Consider the following 24,593-nt stretch of genomic DNA (forward strand, 5'->3'; position numbering starts at 1 on the left):
ATCTTAACAATTTTAAATTTAAATATATAAATTAAAGAAAAAATGTTTATTTTTAAAGAATTTTTTAGATAATTTCGTATCGTAAAATATAGTAAATTAAATATATTATATAATAATTAAAAAATTTAATTGAAAATTTTTATAAAATAATAATTAGTTAAATTATTAATATAATTAATCTAGCATAAAGCTCACATTTTGTTGTTACTTTTTTTTAATTTTTACTTTTTTTCTTCAAACTTAATTAAAAAAGTACTTATTTAAAAAATTTATAAAGAAGTTTTTAACAAAAATTCAAAAAAAGGCAAAAATTGTACTAGACAATAACATATATGCAGTTTTATTAAAAAGAGTTCAATCAGTTATAATATTTCTCTAAAAAATAGAATCAAATTTGTATTAATTAACTAATTTTTTAGTTGACATCTTTTTACCCATTAAATTATAAATTTATAATATTAATATTTTTTAAGAATTTAATCATATGTATATATGTTTTTTAATTTAGATAGTTCGTAGTAAAAAAATTTGAATTAACATCCTTCATGATTAATTCTCATAATATTTTTTTATATAATTTTTTTTCTTAATTTATATATTTTGTAATACGACTAAATTTTAATTAATTAGAAATTATTTAAAAAAGGGGGTAGAAATTAAAAATTTTCATAATTAATAAAATTAAAATTTTGTGAAAAATTCAAGATTATAATTGTGTATTTATTATAAATAATAAGTTCTCATAAAAGTATTACACAGAATATCCTTGAAAATAACAAAAAAAGAAGAAAATATGAAAAAATTTGGAATATTGAGTTTTTATTAAAAGTAGAGTAAAACCCAGAAAATTTAAACTATTTTATAATTTCATAATATTCTCAAGAGTACAACAGAAAATCATACGGAGTAAATTCAGTTCAGTCTCATGAAGTGGACGGGCGACATGAAACCAGTGCAAGATCATATTAGTAGCAGCATTTCGTGTCGGTTGCAGTTGGGACAGTTATGCGACGGGTTCCGGCTCGTTGTGTAATGTATGCGGCGGTTAAAATGCGGAAGTCCGAGTGAGCATTCTGTTGTGGGGGCGGCCAATTTTGAGGGTCGACGCTGACCGCACGTTCACGTTTCGAAAGCGACACTCGAAAATTTTTATGCGACATTGTTTGCCGAAAATAATGGATGCGGATTTATGCACGGGCATGAGTTATTATCGGGCGTGCCATAAACTGATAACCGAATTGAGTTATAGTTTAGACCGACGATCTTGTTATGGAAGTTACGGCGTTGTTTTCGGTACACGCTGACTTATTACTCTATTTGTCACATCACGTATCCACTTAAAAACTATCCGACTTCGGCAGCGAATTTTACGAGGAAGTTGAGCAATAAATTAAATTTTATTGGGGGGTAATGCAAATTTATTATGAAATTGATAAAATCTTTTAATTAAGTTTTAAAAACTATTGTTTATTTCCTACAAATCTTAAAAATATTAAAATTGTCAAAATTTACTTGTAAAATAATTAATTAATAATTTAATTATATAATAATTAATTAAACAAGACAATAAGATAATAATAATTTTTTCAATTTTTTTTATATAAATTTCAAACGTAACGTATGAAAATATTATGAAAACATTTTTCTCCTTTTTTTCAAATTTATAAAATTTTTGCTTATTGTAAAAAAAAATATTGAAATAAAATAATATAATATAAATAGAAAATCACTATCAAAACAGAGATTTTTTTATATTTCTAAGTGTCAAAAATTAAAATTTCTAGAAAAATCTATTCATATAAATAAATTTGGTGTGTCTGTTTGTAATATTGAAATAACCGTTTTTTACTATATGCATATGAATATAAATACGGTACATATACCAAAATACCAATTTTTATTTTTAGTTCCGGCTATCTTTGAAATGGCTACTTTTATTTTAGAAAAATTCTTTTATTTCATAAAAATAAAGTAATATTGCAATGTCCAAGTACTGTCCAGTACCATGCGCAGCTCACGCGAATGCCATCTCTGGGCCGTCACAGCTGTTTAATCATAAAATTAATTTAAATAAATTAAAAAGAATTGTTCTTTTAATAAAATGATGTCTTTTAGTTATTTCTTGCGTTTTTAGTAATTTTTTGAGAATCCAGGAAGAATTAGAATTATTTATATTTACTTTTTTAATGATTTTTCAGGAAATTAGTATTAGTAAAAAAATAAAAATCCATAAAGTTATTAAAGTGAAACAATGTAATTTAATTAGTATGTATTGAATCGTATGGATTTTATCCTATAGATTTTAATTGTATGAAAATTGGTCGTATGGAATTTGATCCTATGGAGAAGGATCATATGGATTTTCATCGTATGAAAAATGATCGTATAGAAAATAATCATATTGATTTTAATCGTATGGAAAATAATCGTATGGATTTTGATCGTATGGATTTTAATCGTATGAAAAATGATCATATAGATTTTGATCGTATGGATTTTAATCGTATGGAAAATGATCGTATGGATTTTGATCGTATGGAAAATGATCATATGGATTTTCATTGTATGGAAAATGATCGTACGGATTTTAATCGTATGGAAAATGATCATATCATTTTTATTAACTTTTTACGTTTTTTGTAACATCGTTATATTTATATATATACTACATGTACATAAGTATGGCTCATAGTATTTACTACTCATACGGGAAATTTTATTCGAAACTAAATTGTTCGAGAGGACTGAAATTTCTTCCTATTTTGCTTTCACAAGAAGTTTATTTCACAATAATTTTCACATGAAATATTTACAATTAAAAATTTTTTGGTTATAGAAGTGTAATAAACAGCTTGTCTACAATAAAAGAAAATTATACTATAGAGATTTTTTCAAAATTATAAAAAATAATTAAAAAAATATTTCAAAATTACCTTAATAAAAACATGCTAAAAATATAACTTAACGTAAAAATTAATTGGATAGTTTGACTATTATCTTTTTAATGGAACTTCATTAATTAATTTTAAATTATTTAATATAAAAAATAGATCTTGTTATAAAATATCCATTAAAAATAAAAAAAAATAATTAACAATTTTAAAATTGAATTTCGATAAGCAATTCTAATAAAAGTTGAAACTTAATTAATAAAATATCAATTAATTAAAAAGCGTTCCTATTGTGGTTTTTATTTTAAAAAAATTAATTAACTTTTACATTTTACGTTCTCCTTTGCATGAAACTTCACCAATTAAATTTAAATTAAGTGATATATATTGTATATAATATTTATATTGTTTTCCCTTTCCTGAAATTTCACTAATTAAATTAATCAAGTAATTCTTCTTTTGGAATTTTTTTGTTTCTTCTGAACTGTTACATTGTTTTTAATGGCATTTCGATTTAAATTAAATTTAAATCAATTATGAAAGAAATTCATTAAAAAATATTGGAAAATGTGAAATTTAACAAAAATATGTTATCCTTTGTTCTTTCTTTGGAAATTGCATTCTAAAAGCTAATTTAATTATGGAACTCATTTGTAATAAAAAAGTGACACATGTTAACTCAAAATTTTAAGAAAACAATTTATATTTTACTTTATTTCTTTGTTATTTAAAAAAACAACTGTAAAATTTTTGTTATTCAAAAAAGCAACTGTTAAATTGTTTGTAATTAATCAAATAAATAAATAAAAATGTTATTACACTTTCAAAATGTGTTTTGCTACAATTGAGTACTGGACATCTAGTCGGTGAGTTAAATCAACCAATTTCGGACTCTCAGCACCGATCTGAAGCCTATTTCCTCGCAAAAAGCGTCCGCCGGCAACTTAGATGCGTAAACGTTCAGGAATGCGTCACCCAGTTGGTTTGGATTTTTTCCATGGGGTGGGTGGACTGGATCGAAAATAAACCCAATTTGAAATCTTCTTGTGATATATATAAAGGAAATGGAATCGGGGTACGATTCGCAAACTTGACGCGATTTAACAGCTGTTTATTTACATTGGGTAAATAGAAAAACGGGGGATGGATGCTTTCTAATGCCTTAAAAATGTGCCGGTTCTAAAAATAATTCTAGACTCTCGGGAGGCCCGTTGCAAATGTGAATTTGTGCCGTGAACGTTACTTTTTAGGAGCAATTGCGTTTTGGGTGAATGCTATAAAATATTTTGCTGTTTATTTAATGAAAAGGGTCACGGGGGAATAAACTGAAATACATATTTCATTGTTCGGGCGTACGTTGAATTATTAAATTTATTTAATATGTTCCGATATTTTCAACCGCATTTATTTATTATCGTGTACCATGAACTTCCGACAGTAAATAGCGGTTTATTTCAGATGAATTACATATAATAAATGGCTCTATTGACTTTCCATGTGGACGTGGAAAATGGAGATGATTTATTTTAAGCATTAGTGTAGCTAAATTGGGAAATGTTTGCTGATTTATCGTTCTAAATGTAGACGATTTTTCGTCAACTGTATAATATACGTTTTTTCGTCCCCAAACTGGTATTTTATTAGTTACGCCAACAACTTAATGGTAGCAATAAAAATAAAGCTATACAGTACAACATAACGTTTGCTTTATTCAGTCTAGATAGGAAAAGTAGTAAAATTTTATTTGCGTTTTTGGTGAATGCGCTGTTTTAATTGAATTGTTGATCAAAATAAAGACATATTTAATTAAAATAAACATAAAAATTAAAATTTTATAGTTTTATTTGTATTTCTCCAATCTTTCTTTAATTTTATTTCTTATTATATGAAGTTGCTTCTAAATTACTTCTGTAAAACAAGAAAAATTGATTTCCAAAACAACTTTTGAATAAATTTTTGCTTAAAATTAATTATTTTTTGAAATTTTTCAACTAATTTTGATAATTTTAATTTTTGATATATCTATATTTAAATAAACAATTTCTATAATTGTAAATCTTTTTTATTTAATCAAATATTTGATTAGATATATTTCGTTTTTTATGATTTTTTTTATTTTTAGATATAATATATATATTTAATTATATAGATATAATATATATATATATATATATATATATATATATATATATATATATATATATATATATATATATATTATAATTATAAAGTTAGAAATTTTAGCATAATTTTTTATTCCAGATCCAATATTTCAAAATTTTTTTGCGAATTATTTTATAAATTAATTTAAAATTAATTAGTGAAATTTCATGAAAATAAGAACACTGTAAAAATTAAATAAAAAACAAGCCGGAGCACAAAATATTTATGTAAATTTTGAAAAATGAAAAATATAAAATTATGAATATAAGAACAAGAGTAGTTGTATAACATTTTATAAATTTACTGTTTAATACTCCTCGGAGACAAAAATTTAAATATTTCATTAACGATAATGATAACAGAAAATTTAGTAAATGTACAAATATTGATATTGGTTACTATTTGTTAAAATTCAGAGGTAATAAAAGTGTTTTGAATTTTATTTTTAAAACACAAAATTTATTACAATTTATATTATATTAATATAATATATACAATTTCAATTCTTCATGTTTCTAGATCTAATTTTATAGAGTACAATTAATTTTGCAAATATTTTAATATATTATAATTATATTATTTTTTAATAAGAATTCCTTCTTTATTGAGAACTTAAATATATTTTATTTGGTCCCAATAATGGGAAAAATGATAAATGACCATTTTTAAAACATTAAATTAATTAATTTTTTAACATTTTAAAAATATTAAATAAATAAATTATAAATAAAAAGTTTCATTTAAGATAAATATCTTATTATTGGTTTTATTATTTGGTTATAACTTGTTCTGTGAAGAAATTGTAAAAGTCATTTGATCAAAATTTATTTCAATTTATATTATAATGATTAAAAAAATTATAAAAATTGAAATTTTTACTTTTATAGGAATAATTAATTTTACAAATATTATATTTTAATGATTTATAATTTTTTTGAATTATTTAACATGGTAAGAATTAATAATATTGAAAATATAAATATTATAAAAAATATTCTTTAATAATGTTCAATAAAAATTAATATTTCATATTTGAGAACTCAAGTCAATATATAAAAATTTTACTTTATTTATTTATATTATAATGATTAAAAAATTATAATAATTGAAATTAATTGTCATTTTTTATCTAACAATATAGGAATAATTAATTTGACAAATATTATATTTTAATGATTTATAATTTTTTTGAATTATTTAACATGGTAAGAATTAATAATATTGAAAATATAAATATTATAAAAATATTCTTCAATAATGTTCAATAAAAATTAATATTTCATATTTGAGAACTCAAGTCAATATATAAAAATTTTACTTTATTTATATTATAATGATTAAAAAATTATAATAATTGAAATTAATTGTCATTTTTTATCTAACTTTTATAGGAATAATTAATTTGACAAATATTATATTTTAATGATTTATAATTTTTTTGAATTATTTAACATGGTAAAAATTAAAAATATTGAAAAAATATATAAAAGATATAAAATATTATAAAAAATATTCTTCAATAATGATCAATAAAAATTAATATTTCATATTTAATAACTCAAGTCAATACATAAAAATTTTACTATACTCTTGAATTACCCTAAATAATATCGAAAATGTAGATATTTTTAAAAATGGTTAATTAAGATGTCATAAAACTGTAAGTATTAGAAAATAAAAACCAATGATTTTAATTTTTGATATCTTTTATACTTTCAACATTAATGTAATATATTCAGCCAGTTTTACTCTTCTTGGTAACGGTAAACTGTAAATATGTTTTGCGTTCGCATTTTAATGGATTTATTGTGTGTAACCGATCCGACATTTCATTTGCTTTTTCGTTCGACCCGTACGAAAAAGTCAATTTCAATTTTTCCCACCGACGACCACATTAAAACTGACCGTTTCTATTAATTCGATAGAAAAAAAAATATTAAAATCCGAAAACGGTCAACGAGAATCATACGTGCGAACGGGGGTGTGAGGGATTGTTTTCGCAATTTACGGTCGCAACGTAATTGTATTCGAATTGCGAAGCAATTACAAAAAGCCGACCGGGGACCGGCCCCATTCACGGGATTCGCGTTCCGAACGTGCCGTGCGGAATTATCTCCGACACGGACACGGACTCGCCGAATTGCAGCACGATAATTTCTGGGATAATGTGTTTTGGGGGTTGATATTATTATGATGCGAGTTTGATGAGTTTGGCACGTTTAATTCGGCTGTTTTTCAAAAGGCGATATTGTAATCCGTTTAAGATTGTTGTGTTTTTAATTGAACTAGTTTTAACAAGGACAATTTAATCAACATACACATGTACAATGGTGGCCATTATTAGAGGAACTTAAAATGTTAAATATTTTAGACATAATTCTTTCGTTTAATGTGGACTCTTAAAATATTATTAATTTATTATTGTTGTTTTATACAGTATTACAATATTACAGTATAATATTCTTATTCTGCAAAATACTACACATTTTTTAATTTTCTGAATTGAGCTGGACATTAATATAGCAACTTTAAATTTTAAAGGAATTTTTAATGATAAAATATGTTATTTATTTAACATAAATATTTAGTTATATTATTTTCGTTTTTTAATTTAGGTCCACCTCCGTGACACAGACTGCACAAATTTTCAAATATACCACAAATCTATATTCCATCAAGTTTCTTGAATTGTTATAAACAAATCTTTTAGATTAGTCAATTTTTTATTTCGAATGAGAAATAATTATAATATAAGATATCTAATATATAATTGATTTAAAGTACATTAACAAGTTGCTACAATTGATTGAGAAATAAAATTCATTCATCCATTGAGAAATAAAATTATATGCAGTTTTTTAAAAAATAAAATTAGGTTGAACAGGTAGACACAGTAATAAAAGAAAAAATAATTATTATATGTACCACCAATTCAAGTAGTACAGCTCATATTGCAATAACTATGGCCACTACTCTACTTTTTAGTTTTAAAAATTTCTAATTTAAAAATTCGTTTTCATTAAGAAATAAAAAAAATAAATATAGATTTTCTTTATATTGTCATACAAATAAATTAATGTTAAATTTTATTAATAAAAATGATTTTTTTATTTTTAAATTTTAATCCAATACTAATTAATCAAAATTACCATCAATTTAAAAACCATCATTTATTATAATGTATTCAATTTCAAATTGAATAAATATGTACATTTCAAATTGAATAAATATGTACATTTTAAATTTATAAATTAATTTTCAATCAAATTCAAATTAATTAATTTTCAGTTAAAATTAATACAGAGAAACTTAAAGAATTATTTAATTTTTAATAATATAAAATGCTTTCATAGTTTATTAATTAATTAATTTTTAATTGAAGTTAAATTTTATTAATAAAGTTATTTAAAACTAATACACTATAATGTAACAGACAAAATAAAATGTTTTTTAGAATTTCTTGCATATCATAAAATAATTTGTAAGTCATTTTAAATTTATAATTAATACATATTTATACTCATATTCATAAAATTTTAAAGTTAGTTTTATGAAAAAATTATAAATGTTAATCAATTAATAAAAATAAATAAATTATTTATTCATTACAACGTATTAGAGATTAATTTGTTAATAAAATATTTAATATATAACAATATTATAATAATATTATTATTATTGATTGAAATAGAGGTAAAATTAAATTAAAATTAAAAGATCACTAAAGATTTGAAAATAATTTATAAAATGCTGTTCAAAAAATAGTTATTTTCAAAAATTTGTAATAAAATAAATTTTTTTTTATTTTTATTTTTAAATAATAATAGGCTAATTACTAGTAATCAAAAATTAGCCTTGTATGTAGCCTTCAATTTCAACAAAATTATTTTTTTTATAGTTTTAAGTTAGAATTAATAAAAAACAAAAATAACCAAACAAATATTCAATCAGTTTTATATAAACGAGCATTTTTCATTTTATTAATATAAAATGCATTGTTAAATTAAAATGCTGTTACATGTTTTCTCTTTATTATTTGGCAAATAATAAAAAATAAAATAAAAATTCAGAAATTAAATTTCTAAAATATTTCTAAAATATTATTTTCAGGAATTAATTCATAATATAAATTAATTTGTTAATTATTTTATATTAACATTTAAAATAAATTGATTTATAATTAATTACCAATTTAATTATATCTATGAGAAATACTCAAGGAGTAAATCTGAAAATAAAATTAAAATTAAACGAACAACATTCGTAATATAAATTTACAGATAATTTATTATTATTTATTTCTTCCAAAACCAATTCAAACATAACAATTTTTTTACTTGTTTAATTTTAAATTTTGCAGTAAAGCATGAAATAATAATATAATGTGCAAAATTAATTAAACAAAGTTTCTAATTTAAAAGTTTGTTTCAATTCAAATTTAATAGTAAACAACAAATTAAACAACTAGAGATTTGTAGAAATTTAATATAAACTTGGTCTATGACGAATGTTAATTTATTCATAAAACTTTATTACTTTGTTTTTACTAACATGAAAAGCTTTCATGTTTTATTTTGATTATTCGTTGAATAAATTGGTGTAGAAAATTTATAAATTAATATTAGTAATGAAGATAAACATATAACAACATATAAAACCTTTTTTGTATACTGTAAAATAATTTATTTAATCAATTTATTTCTTTAATCATTTTAAATTAGGTAACATTAACAAATATATTAAGTTCAATTTGAACATGTATTTCCTTGTTTAGTATTTTAAAACATTCTAGTTTAGAATTTTTTGACTTTCAAATTTCATTTTAGTATTAATTATTTATGAATTGTTAAATTTAATAACATTAACCTAAAAATCGTTCTCTGTATAAACAAAAATCTTCAATGAAATGTAAAATTTGAAAATTACAGTGACAAAATGAAACAATTTATTTTAACGTATTCAATTTTAAAATTAAATAAACATGTGTATTTAAATTTTATAAAACTTGCAGACCAAGTTAATTGCAAATAATAAATTTAACAACTGGTAATATATAGTTTGAAAATTTAATTTAAACTTTAACTGTGAGGAACGTAAATTTATTCATAAAACTATTATTTCATTTTTACTAATATAAAATGTTTCCATGGGATTTTTACAATATTAAATAATTAAAAACTATTACAATTAAAATTATAAATAAAACAATTTATAACATTGTAAATAATCTTAAAATACATCATTTTAATTTAACCAAAATTATCTTTTTAATTAAGCTACTAATAACAAAAACAATAAAACATTTTACACGGTGCATAAAGTATGTAATAAGTTTCGGGTTCACCGAATAAAACTTTTTTTTACTCCCGCATTTTTATTATCTGCGTCCTTATACATAATAAAACCACAAATTAGACCGCCCCATAAAAAATTACTTGCTGCCCGTGCATTTCCGGCGAGAAAAGAGATTTTTATAATAAAAACACCATTCCGCATCCCGCGTGGTGATAAATGCGGGTCTTATTCCGTTATAAAGGACTCAAAATAATTCTCCAATTTGTCCGGTTTAATTTACGGACCGCGGATGTTTATTATCGGAACTCACGGAAATTGGCGGCACGCGATATTAAAATTAATGCCCGTTCTCATCTCCCAAAAATAACTTGTTCTGTCTGTGGTTACGCCATGATGTTTTATGATTTGGTCCCCGTTGTGTAATTCCAGCGATTTATTTAATATTTAATCAGTAGATTCATCACTGAAATTATACTAATTACTTTGAGGGAAGTACACTAACGTTGCTGTAGAAGTAAGCTGATGAAACATCTACTTACTGCTATTACTAGTCAGCAGAACGTGCTTGATTCATCTGTGAAATTGATCTCAAAGTGAGCTTTTACCTCTGAATCAAAGGAACTTATTGATTAATCGGTGGAATTAGTTGTTTAATCAATAAAAACTGATTAATCAGTAGAACTTACTAATCCCCAATGAAAATTACTTATTTGTGAGTGAAATTTACTGATTTTTCAGTGGAAATTATTAAATAGTCTCTAAAATCAATGAAACTTACTGAGTAATCAGTGAAAATTATGTTTCATCATTTTAAGGAACTATCTGATGCATCTGGAGAAATCAGTGATCAATCAATAGAATTATCTATCACTTAAAATTAGTGATTAATCGAGAGAACTGATTAATCAACTATAATTTTGCTGATTTTTCAATGAAATTATAGTGATTTAGAAATTCCACTGATTCTCAGTTTCCGAGTTTTGATTCAAATAATCAGTGAACATTTACTGATATCAGTCAGTTTTTCTCTGATCCAGATTAAAAGAAAAGAGATAAATTCAATTTAACAGTCACCCTCCTTAATACTCAAACGACAACCTCCCATTAACCCTGGAGTTCGCCTTTCTTCCTTACGAAATTTACAACCGATCTTAAGTTTACAATCAATTTACCCTCCGAAGAAGTGCTGGAAGTGCCAAAAAACAGGACAATAAATACCATCCAAAAATAACGCACGGTTGTGTTTTATTGATGCTCTAAACTGGGACCAATTCGTCCACAACAGAAAACACTTCGTGTCGTAATTGCCGATGTGTTTCGCACATTTATGCAGATTATTTTACGCTAAATGCGCTTTTATTGTTGCGTTGTTCGACTAATTGTAATGGAGATTTATCTAATGCAGTTTCGGGCAGTTTTGAATCGCATGGGAGATATTTAGATAAACTTAGTTTATACTACTAACCCGCTGAAATGAATTGCGTTTGTTTATACTTCTAATTATAACTTTGAGGATGTGTAATAATCATTAAAACATAAGTTAAATTTATTTTAATATTTCAGTTATTAAAAATTACATAAATTATTTTATACATGAACTCGAAATTTAAAATAAGATATTTTTAATATAATTAGAATTAGAATATAATATTTGTATAATTATTATATTACCTTATGACCAATTTACCTAATGACCTAATTACCTTATGACCAATTTACCTAATGACCTAATTATCTTATGACCAATTTACCTAATGACCTAATTATCTTATGACCAATTTACCTAATGACCCAATTATCTTGTGACCAGTTTACCTGATGACCTTATCTCACAAATTATATAATTTTTATATACACTAAATTCGATAAATTTAAGAAATTTAATTTATGCTTGATGCTGAAATAATTAGTTGATTTTATAAGTAAATTTATAGTTATTTTTAATATAGAATTAGAATATAATATTTTTATAATTATATTAATTATTATATGACCTTTGAAGCTTAATCAACCAAATTTAGAATAATTTAAGTTATAACCAAAAAATTATAATATAAATTAAATATAGATAATAAATCTATTTTATTTCAAATTTTGTATTGAAGAGAAAAATATCTAATATAATTTTATTCAATTTTAAAACTAAATAAATAAATATTTTATTTTTATATAGGTTAGGTTAGCAAATTAGTTCATATTTTGGAAATTTAAAAAAAATATATGAAAAAAATTAATTTGTGGTTATAACTGCATTACTAACAGAGTTTCTTTTACTAAAAATATAACTATTTAGTCATACAATTGTAAATATCGTAAATAATAAAGATAATATAAATAATAAAAATAATATAAATAATAAAATAATATAAATAATATAAATATTATAAATAATATAAATAATATAAATAATATAAATAATATAAATAATATAAATAATATAAATAATATAAATAATATAAATAATATAAATAATAAAAATAATATAAATAATATAAATAATATAAATAATATAAATATTATAAATAATATAAATAATATAATATACAATACAAGCTGTTTATTACACTTCTATAACCATGTGAAAATTATTGTGAAATGTCGAAGCAAAATTGGAAGAAATTTTTGTCCTCCCAAACAATTTAGTTTCAAAGAAAATTTCCCGTATGAGTAGTAAATACTAATGAGCCATACTTTCGAAATTTCTTGGGTGCATTAATTGCTACAATTACCATATATATATATATATATATATATATATATATATATATATATATATATATATATATATATATATATATATAACGTTGTTGTATGTTACGAAAAACTAAAATCTCAAAAATTCATGAAAAACGTAAGAAATTACTAAAAACGTAAAGTGACCTAATTCCATACGATCATTTTCCATACGATGAAAATCCGTACGATCAAAATCCATACGATCATGTTCCATATGATCAAAATCCATATGATCATTTTCCATAGGATCACATTCCATACGATCAAAATCAATCCGATAAATTTTTATACAATTAAAATCTATATGATAAAATCCATACGATTAAATTCATACTGATTAAATTGCATAGTTTCACTTTAATAACTTTATGGATTTTTATTTTTTTACTAATACTAATTTCCTGAAAAGTCATTCCCAAAAAAATACTAAAAACGTAAAAAAATAACTAAAAGACATAAACATTTTATTAAAAGAACAATACTTTAAATTAATTTTACGGTTATTTCAATATTACAAACAGACACTCCAATTTTATTTATATGTATAGATAATAATACAAATTATTATTATAAAGAAAATATAAAGACAGGTTCAAAAACTCTAATATTTTAACTTTATGTTATTATTTATTAACTTTGAGGTTAATAATCGTTTTTTCATTCGCTTACGGCATTGTTAACCTTGAAAGGCATCCTAAGCTCCCGCTTTAATCCACCAAAGTTATGTTAAACCCCCGAAAAGACACGATATGCCGTGCAGAATTTGCCCCGAAACAAAATTGAATTTATATCACAGGCAACACTCCGTCTGGAGGCTGCAGCAACCGTGTATTTATAAAGTATGGTACACCCCCATTTTGGCCTATGACACCATCCAATTTGTTTATCGCGCGTCTGTGTGTCTAGATTGTCGCATTAACTAGACTAACAAACAACTAGTGTAATTCCATAAGAAGGGATGATGTACAACAGCAAATACGGGTGAACGACAACCGCCGGTTTAATACGTCCCGCCGCTTCTGGAAACATATACAACATATACGTATATATATATAAAAAATGACTAAAATAATTTATTTAAATTGAGCAATAAATTTATGTCGGAATTCACATTTGCATTCGATCCATTTTTAATGAGGCAGATTTAATTTGGTTTGTACATCGAATCGTATTTGCAAAATGGATTTTACAACGGTAATAAATGTATGCGAATAAAATAGTTTATTAATTTATTTTATTAACCGCGTAATAATTTAGCAGCAACGGAATTGATTATTCATTGTGTCCGTACACCGCAAAATGTAATTTCGCACAATTTTCGCGCCTTTTGTGAATCGCAAAATAAGCCCGAATTCGGAAAATAACGACTCGTATTTTAATATAAACGTCCCCGGTATTAGAAAGATTACCCAAGTAATGTAGAGGGTTTACGTTCTCGAAATTTATACACCTTGCACAAATGATCCTTAATAATGGGGGTTTATTTCGGGATTAATGCTAATGACGCAACACCGATGTTCACCCCTAAAACCCGAGGGTTTGACTTTTTTTTAATACGAAAAATTATGTCACATTTTTTCACGAAAAAAACTTGATTTTAATGAGCCATATAATTCTTTATGTAACAAAATTTTAAATTTTAAACTTAAATTTGGAATAGGTTTATTAATTATGTTTAAATGTATACCATAAATTTACAAGGTAAAATTTTATACTAATATTCACAAAATATAAATTTTAATACATTTTCGAATCGATTTTTTTATAAAAAAAATAATCTATAACTTGCAAGTACAAATTCTATATCAATATTCAAAAAACAACAATATTTAAGATTTTTTACTTTAAATTTGATATAAAAAAAAATAAAATTAAATTGTTTACCCAAAATATCAAAATTTTCTTGTTTTTATAATGCATAACTTTCAAAACAATACAAATATCGACAAAATATCAAAATTTTAATACATTTTCGAATCGATTTTTTTATAAAAAAAATAATCTATAACTTGTAAGTACAAATTCTATATTAATATTCAAAAAACATCAATATTTAAGATTTTTTATACTTTAAATTTGATATGAAAAACATAAAATTAAATTGTTTACCCAAAATTTCAAAATTTTCTTGTTTTTATAATGCATAACTTTCAAAACAATACAAATATCGACAAAATATCAAAATTTAATATTTTTTTATATATTCAAAAATTTTAATATTTAAAATTTCAAAAATATATTATTTTCATAATTAAATTAATTATATAAAATAATATTAATTTAAATGGTATATCAAAATTTAATATAATACATATTTAAATTTGATAACATAATAATAATTTCATTAAAAATTATTTTTATAATAAAAATATTGAATAATTTTAAATTTTACTAAACAAAACAAATTTGTAAGGTCCAATTCCATATTAACATCTCCAAATTATCAAAATTTGGTATTTTCTTATGATATAATAATAATAATTACAAATTTATAAAATAAAATTAAATTTTTAAGTAAAAAAAATATTTTTATATTAAAAAAATGAATAACTTTAAATATTATAATGCAGTCAAAATTAATTAAATTATTTAATCGTATGGATTTTACCTATAGATTTTAATTGTATTGAAATTGATCGTATGAATTTTGATCGTATGGAAAATGATTGTATGGAATTTGATCCTATGGAAAATGATCATATAGATTTTGATCGTATGGAATATGATCGTATGGATTTTGATCCTATGGAAAATGATCGTATGGATTTTGATCATATGGAAAATGAACGTATGGATTTTATCGTATGGAAAATTATCGTATGGATTTTGATCGTATGGAAAATGATCATCTGGATTTTGATAGTACGGATTTTCATCATATGGAAAATGATCGTACGGATTTTATCGTGTGAAAAATGATCGTATGGAATTTGATCGTATGGAATTAGGTCACTTTACGTTTTTTAGTAATTTCTCACGTTTTTAATGAATTTTTGAGATTTTTAGTGGTTTTTTACGTTTTTAGTAAATTTTTACGTTTTTCGTAACATCATCATTTTTTTGTACTTTATTTAGAAGTTAACAATTTTTAATTACTATAAATAAAACAAGCATCAAATTTAATAAAATTATTTTTTGACAAATAATTAAAATTTTTCAATTTCCTACAATTAAACAAAAATTTTAAAAAATATTTTATTAATATAACTTATATTTTTGCATAATTTTTTAATAAATAAAATATATCCTCTTACCGCCGGTCTTATATATTTTTTTATAATTAACTACAAACTTAATGAACAAAATTTTACATCCAGTTAGAATAATTTTACTACAAAAAAACGTGTCTAAATTAATTGCAGGTAATAAAACAACTAATTACCGAATCGAGTACGTACGTCGGGACCGCTTAATTAAATCAAATGTGGACGTAAATGATCGGGTTATAAGAAGATGAGATGGCTGAGCCTTCAACCTCAACTGCTCTCCATAAATTTATCGCATTGTTAACCCTCACCTTAGTCGCTAATTACCTCCCCTATTAATTACCTCCAGCAACATCTTAATTGTGGCGGGACACTAAACAGAAGTTATGTCTAACCACTGTCGCACTATTCCGCCGCACCAGCTGTTACATTCCGGTTTCCGAGGGGGGCAAATTCCGGTACGGCGTTCGATCGCGTACCGACTATCCGAAATTATTTTGCCATTTTGTTGCAAAACAACATTGTGACGTAAATAGTTTTCGGGGCGTCGTGGGGACCGAAATTGAAAGCAATCCTCGCGGGTATTTCGGAATTACGCCCGATCGGACGATCTATAAATATTCAATCTACGTTAACGGTGATTTTCCGAATGCAGTTTATTAAATTTTCGGCCCAGCCGTTGCGCCATTAAATTCTGCATATCGACGGCCCGCACGTATCGCAACCTACGGTTCCGTCGATAAAGTTGATGTTTTTATTAGCTGGAAGTTGTTTGCAGGTAACACCTTGCACCAAACTGACAAGATACTTTAAAAGAATACTTTTAATAAAACCGTTTTGCTGCGTGACAAATAGAACTGACAATGTTTGTGTTGTTACAGAGGATTGGGGCACAAGGACCTTGTGTTGCACCGAGGACGCTTGCAACTCCACGCCGCACATCAAATCATCGACGTTCCCGATAATCCTGTGCCTCGTCGTCCTGGCGTTGGGCTACCGGCACTAAAACGACCATCACGGATCGTACGAAACGACTAAAACCAGATAGTAGAGAGCACATTCCTCAATGATATTCTAAATCATTTTCTATAGTCTTCCTCGTTCATTGTTTGTTCTTTTCGTTTTTAATTTATCAAGCGACAAGTAAACCGAGTGTCTAATACAACCTGTAATCGATGCTTTTCGTTATGCGAATGGAGGAAAGTATTTTCAACGCCCACACCCCACATTTTTCATTAGGCCCTAGATTTGAACCATCGCACAAAAGGAATTGCAATTCATAACCGTCATTTGTGAGTAATTCAAATTCCAAATAATAAAATAAAATCATTAAAAATCAACTATTGACAGTTACACTGTTTAGTTTAAACCTTGTTAACTGAAATGCCATTTACATTTGAAATGTTAAAGTGAATTATCATTGATACGTTTAAAATTGGTTGAAATGTTAAAAAATATTCCGCATCAAATAAAATCATCATTTGAAAATCACTGACAATTAATTAAAGTATTAAAGTAACTCAAACTTGATACTCTATTGCAAATATTGCAAAAGGGCTCAAAATACATTTACATAAAATTAAATCAATAACATATTAAAAGTGTATAATTAATAATCTTGATACATTTTATGGACAAAATGTTTAAAATAGTCCATAACAATTACGAAAATTACTAGAAAGAGCCGAAGAATTTATTGGAATATTCAAAATAAGAAGAACTTTAAAAACAACATAGTCTTGATCTTCTGATATAAATATCTTGTTGATTCATTTTAAAATAATTTTGTCTATTAAATATATTACAAAATAAGCTCAAAGAAAACATTTACAAATGCTTAAATTTCATCTCAAAGTTTAAACTTTGAAAAATGAAGTACTAAGATCTAGGATTGTAAATTGAAGTTTTTAAACATTCATTTTAATGTTTGTTTTAACATTTTTAACATTCTACACCAATCATAGAAGTAAATTTTCATTCAAATTTAGATTGTTTATTCAATTTTGAAATTATGGGAATTGGTGTGTGATTCTCCTTTGATATATTAAAAGCAAATAATTAATAGTCTTGATACAGTTTAAGGTTGAAATGTTTAAAACATTCCACAACACAAAAATTACTAGAAGGAGCCAAAGAACTCATTAAAAGTTCAATCATCAATATTCAAAATATGAAGAACTTTAAAAACAACATAGTTTTAATCTTCTGGTACAAATATCTTGTTGATTCATTTTAAAATAATTTTGTTTATTAAACATATTACAAAATAAGCTCAAAAAAATCAATTACAATTGCTTAAATTTTATCTCAAAGTTTGAAAAATGAAGTACTAAGGTCTAGGATTGTAAATTGAAATTTTTACACACTCATTTTAATGTTTGTTGTAACATTTTTAACATTCTACATCAACCATAGAAGTAAATGTTCATTAAAATTTAGATTACTTATTTAATTTTGAAATTATGGAAATTGGAGTGTGATTCTCCTTCGATATATTAAAAGCAAATAATTAATAGTCTTGATACAGTTTAAGGTTGAAATGTTTAAAACAATCCACAACAAATACGAAAATTACTAGAAAGAGGAAAAAAATCATTAAAAGTTCAATCATCAATATTCAAAATATGAAGAACTTTAATGTCAACATAGTTTTGATCTTGCGGTATAAATATCTCATCGATTCATTTTAAAATAATTTTGTTTATTAAACATACTACAAAATAAGCTCAAAGAAATCAATTGCAAATGCTTAAATTTCATCTCAAAGTTTGAACTTTGAAAAATGAAGTACTAAGATCTAGGATTGTAAATTGAAATTTTTACCCACTCATTTTAATGTTTGTTGTAATATTTTTAACATTCTACACCAACCATAGAAGTAAATGTTCATTAAAATTTAGATTGTTTATTTAATTTTAAAATTATGGGAATTGGAGTGTGATTCTTCTTCGATATATTAAAAGTAAATAATTAATAGATTTGATACAATTTAAGGTTGAAATGTTTAAAACATTCCACAACAAATACGAAAATTATTAAAAAGAGCCAAATAACTCATTAAAAGTTCAATCATCAATATTCAAAATATGAAGAACTTTAAAAACAACAGTTTTGATCTTCTGATATAAATAGCTTGTGATATATTTTAAAATAATTCTGTTTATTACAAAATAAGCTCAAAAAAAAATAATTACAAATGCTTAAATTTCAACTTAAAGTTTGAAAAAACATTTTAATGTGTGTTGTAACATTTTTAACTTTCCATGGCAACAACAGAACTGAGTGTTCATTAAAAAATAGATGTTCAGTTAATGTTTAAATTTTAGTGTGACCTATATTCAAACTATTAAGTGAATAATTGTCATTAAAAATACTAATTAAGTTGAAAAAGCATTTACAAAGGATTAAATGTTCACTTAAAGTTGAAAAATTAAAAAATGAAATATGAAAATCTAAAAGTCCATTAAAATTTTGATGTCCACTTGAATCCTGGTTTACGACATTTATTCAGGATATATGAATAATTGTTTTAATACATCGTAAAGTTGTATTGTTTAGAAACATTTCACAAAAACACAAAATTCACCAATAAAATCTAAAGAGTTCATCTAAAGTTTAATAATCGACAATAAATGTATGAAAAACCAAAACGTCAAACCATCAAATTAAATCCGAAACACATTTTAAAACAGTCGCAGCGTTCCCAAACGCATTCCTCAACAACCGCAAAAATCACGGATAAAAAGCCGAACGCGAAGTTTAAACCTCCAACACAATTGAGCCGCGATCATCCAGATCACAGCGACTCATTCACGTTATCCTCCCGACGGGATAATTGAGTTGGTACATTTTAAAATAGTTGGAATGTCTGGGACACAATAGAAAGTAATTTGAATTTGGCACGGAGCTCGCGTCAAAGGAATTTCCGGCAAGGAATCCGGACTCTTTAACTTTAACGCACAACACGTCTCCGTGCTTGTGCACTTGTTTCTTTCCCCCGTGTGTGCGTGGGCGTTGAAAATATCGCGGACACGAAAAAAAAAAAAATGTTACCCCCCTCGTAAAACTTAAATTCTAGACGCTCAATTCGACGTTACGTGTGTACATGTAATGTGTTTAATGGTGTTTATTCGGCACGTTCGACTGAAATAGATATTGAAATTAATTAAAACCGGGGTGAACTGTTTGTCCGCAATTTTTAAAACGTCGTTCCAAATTAGGGCGCTTCTGTGGATGGATCTTTCCATTTGAATTTGTTCCCTCTTATTAATTTCGATCCGACAGTTATTAGAAATTCGGATTTTTTTGGGGGCGGAGGGGTTGAATATCTATGTCAGTTCGAGTTGTGCAAATTCGCTCTAATAAATGTAATTCAGAAAAAAACCAATAGATAAGCTTAAGAATAATAAACATTAAGTACACGTATATTCTAAAGAAATTTTAAAATTTAAGATATGTAAAATTTAGGCTACTACAGATTTATTAAAACTAAGATTTTCCAAATTTAGACATAGCGAAAATATATATATAGAAATAATCAGCTTTGTTTTGTTATTGATACTATTTGTAAACAATTCACTAAAAATAGTAATTTAAATGGAAATATTTATTTTTATTTACATTTCTGCAACTGCCAAAATATATTGGAAAAATGTAAATGTCATTGATTTTATAAAATACATATCTTTTGTCACAATAAAAAAATTCAACTTCACATGTGTTGTATTAAACTCAAAAAATATTACGTTACTGTTAGAAATATAAATAAAAATATTTCACTTTAAATTGATCTGAGCAATACTTTTGAATGAATAAGTTGTTTAAGTTAACAATTAACCACCATGAACAAGTCACAACTGATTGATAAACATTTAAATTTAAACAAGGTATTCATTTAATTTTTTTACTTATAATAAGAGGCTTTAATTCCATACGCTTTACAGTACATAATCAATAAAACATGATAGAAATATTGACAAATATTGATCATTAATAATTTAATTGTTTTGATTACAAGCAATCACTTGTTCGTTTACCAATTCTAAATCATGATGTTTTCCATATTTTGCATGAAATAAAATTGTATTACTGTGATTGCACCGAAGCACAACTTTGAATTATCAATGTAAATAATTCTAATTGATCATTAGTGTAAGTGCTTTTCGTACAAAACAAATTACATCACATTCAACAACAAAAAAAAAATCACCTGCTGTATCGATTTCTGTAATACTCTTAAGGTTATTATAAATAAACATTAAAAAAGTTGACGGACGAATTTTAATTCACACCCTTTCAAACAAAAATCTGACTTCACGTTTCGTAATTCAGTTAAAAGGAATTTTAATTCGGACGAAATTCATCAAGTGGATCCAGACTTTCGGTCCTGAGATGAAATATGTAACGTTCCAGAAAACAGAACCATAAATTTGAGCAGGTCACATCATAAACTTCAAGCTGCCACACTGCCACACGCATTTTTTTTTGCTTTGAATTAATTGCGTTTTGCCGGAACTCCCACGCACTTATTTATTATTAAAATCCAAGTTACTTGCTAATTTTATACGTTGATGGTTTAAATAACTAATTACCCTCGGTGTTAAAGCGAGCCGACGAATGCACATATTAAAAAAAATAATAATTGAACGGCACTCGGAAAAGATGAGAGGAAACTGTCCCGTTTTAATGAAAATTTACTTAATCCCGTTACCGGTGCGGTCATATTCCGTCGGTTTTGGTTTAATCTGTCGGACGAAAAAGAGTGCTTGGTTTGCTTTTTTCTACGCTAATGGCTTTAATTAAACATGCTTTATGTTTCAGGACGTCGGTTTTTATTTATTCAATTGGGCTAGTTTAGGGTTTTCGTGTGTGAGACGTTGGCCCAAGTCTGGGGAAATCAGCGGGTGTTTTCGCGAGGTGGATCATTTCCCAGATGGATCGTAAACTTTTGTAAAGCCACGTTGCAGTAAATAAATTATTAAGTGCACCGGATTTTTAATAATAAAAACAAAGTGGGGTTTAATTAAAGGACGAGATCTGGATCTCGAGTAAGTTGTAACTTACCAAATGGATCTAGACACTTTTAGTTGATGTGGCTTAAAAATTCTAAATAAATTACACAAACTTATATCTATTATTCAATATTTTATAGATTCTATAGAAAAAATATAAAATTATTTCTAACAAAATATTTTCTTAGAATAGTCTGTCAGATTCTTAGTAATAAAAACAAAATGGGAGTTTAATTAAAGGATGAAATAAAGATATGAAGTTGGTTGTAACTTTTCAAAAGGGTTTAGTCACTTTTTCTTGCAGGGACTTAAAAATTCCAGATAAAATTATTACAAACATATTCAATATTTTTACACACTATAGAAAAAATATAAAATAATATTAATAAAAAATATGTATAAGGAATATCTCCTTAAAATGTTTGTGACCGAAAATATTTTATAAAATTGTCAGCTTAAAATTTAAGTCCAGATTCTCAAAATGGGAGTTTAATTAAAGGATGAAATAAAGATATGAAGTTGGTTGTAACTTTTCAAAAGGGTTTAGTCACTTTTTCTTGCAGGGACTTAAAAATTCCAGATAAAATTATTACAAAAGTATTCAATATTTTTACACACTATAGAAAAAATATAAAATAATATTAATAAAAAATATGTATAAGGAATATCTCCTTAAAATGTTTTGTGACCGAAAATATTTTATAAAATTGTCAGCTTAAAATTTAAGTCCAGATTCTCAAAATGGGAGTTTAATTAAAGGATGAAATAAGGATATGAAGTTGGTTGTAACTTTTCAAAATGGTTTAGTCACTTTTTCTTGCAGGGACTTAAAAATTCCAGATAAAATTATTACAAAAATATTCAATATTTTTAGACACTATAGAAAAGATATAAAATGATATTAATAAAAAATATGTATAAGGAATATCTCCATAAAATGTTTGTGACCGAAAATATTTTATAAAATTGTCAGCTTAAAATTTATCTTCAGATTCTTAGTAATAAAAACAAAATGTGAGTTTAATTAATGATGAAATAATGGTCTATAATAGTTGGTTGGGACTTTTTAAATGGATTTAGTCGTTTATAGTTGACAGAACTTAAAAATTCCAAATAAAATGATTAAAAAAACTTAATGGAAATTAAAAATTCCAAATAAAATTATTAAAAAAACTTAAATTAATATAGAAAAAATGTTAAATAAAAAGTATTTATGTGGAATATCTCACGAAAATCGTTCATAAAAATATTATAATTTAAGTGCTACAGATTTTTAATAATAAAAGCAAAATGGAGTATAATTAAAGGACGAAATAAGGATCTCGACTTGCTTGTAATTTATCAAATGGATGTAGTCACTTTTACTTGCTGGGACTGCCTTAAATATGCAACTTTGTTCAAAATAGAACCATAAATTTAAGCTATAATGTGAGGTCCTAAACTTAGACCTAGAAACTGTATGATATTATTTAACTCATAATTAATTATCTGCCTTGTTGGTCTCTTAAATCTATTACTAATGTTTTGTTTTTGTCCTGAGTTCTGCTAATTAATTATTTAGATTGAATGTTTAGAAATTTAATTATAAATTATTATTATTCCAACCAACTAGAAATATTTAAATTTATTATTAAACTATTAAATGTCTGTTACTGAAAATACATCCCATTATACGTAAAATTCTTCATAATGCCGAATACCGTCGTTTAATATAGTTTATGCAAGCCTTAATTAAATCCAAACTCAGTTTAATATTACAGTGCATACAATTAAACATTTCCGAGGCTCAATTCTAGTTACGAAAGATCGATTACGAAGCTGGAAATGGATTGCATCTGTTTTAGAATCTGTACGCTTTGTTGTTAATTTGAAAATCACAGAGCTGATAGATTCTCGGACTGATGAAGTCCTTTTGGCTGCGTCTCAGGTGAGTAGCATTGCCACTGACACGGAGATTAACCTAAACTACTGCGTCCGATGATGTTTCCGTTTTTGATTCTCGCAAAGAGAAAAACACAGGGTGTAATTGGATTTTTACGAGATCCGGTGCAGATGTTTCGCGAAAGAGTTATTAAAAAGGAAACGGCGTAGCGACGTAGTTTACTTCGTCGTTTTATTAATGCCGGCGCACATTCGCGATTGCCGCCACATGCGGCACGATAACATACACCACGTATCGTCAACATTGCAATTTAATTAAGTATATTATAATGCGGTTGTGAGCAGAAGAAGTGTACGAGATTAAAAAAGTTATTTCCTTCTTGTAAGTGCCGCCTTAGGCGGTGCAATAT

At 25.0% G+C, this 24,593-nt stretch overlaps 1 protein-coding gene and 1 long non-coding RNA gene across 3 annotated transcripts in view; both read left to right on the forward strand.

The window, feature by feature from the left end:
* LOC126265758 (uncharacterized) overlaps positions 1–21,561 on the forward strand; it is a 186,042-nt gene extending 164,481 nt beyond the window's left edge. For both annotated transcript variants that reach the window (XR_007548233.1, XR_007548234.1), the window contains exon 2: positions 19,592–21,561. This is a non-coding gene — a long non-coding RNA (uncharacterized LOC126265758). The remainder of the gene's footprint in view (positions 1–19,591) is intronic.
* The window catches only part of LOC109596169 (uncharacterized), a 90,272-nt gene extending 68,711 nt beyond the window's left edge, over positions 1–21,561 (forward strand). The window contains exon 3 of the mRNA XM_020011665.2: positions 17,173–21,561. Coding sequence (XP_019867224.2) covers positions 17,173–17,297 — 125 coding nt within the window. The 3' untranslated portion in view covers positions 17,298–21,561. The remainder of the gene's footprint in view (positions 1–17,172) is intronic.
* Positions 21,562–24,593: the final 3,032 nt, after the last annotated feature.

This window comes from Aethina tumida, chromosome 5, assembly GCF_024364675.1.
Source record: "Aethina tumida isolate Nest 87 chromosome 5, icAetTumi1.1, whole genome shotgun sequence".
NCBI classification, from domain to species: Eukaryota; Metazoa; Arthropoda; class Insecta; order Coleoptera; family Nitidulidae; genus Aethina; species Aethina tumida.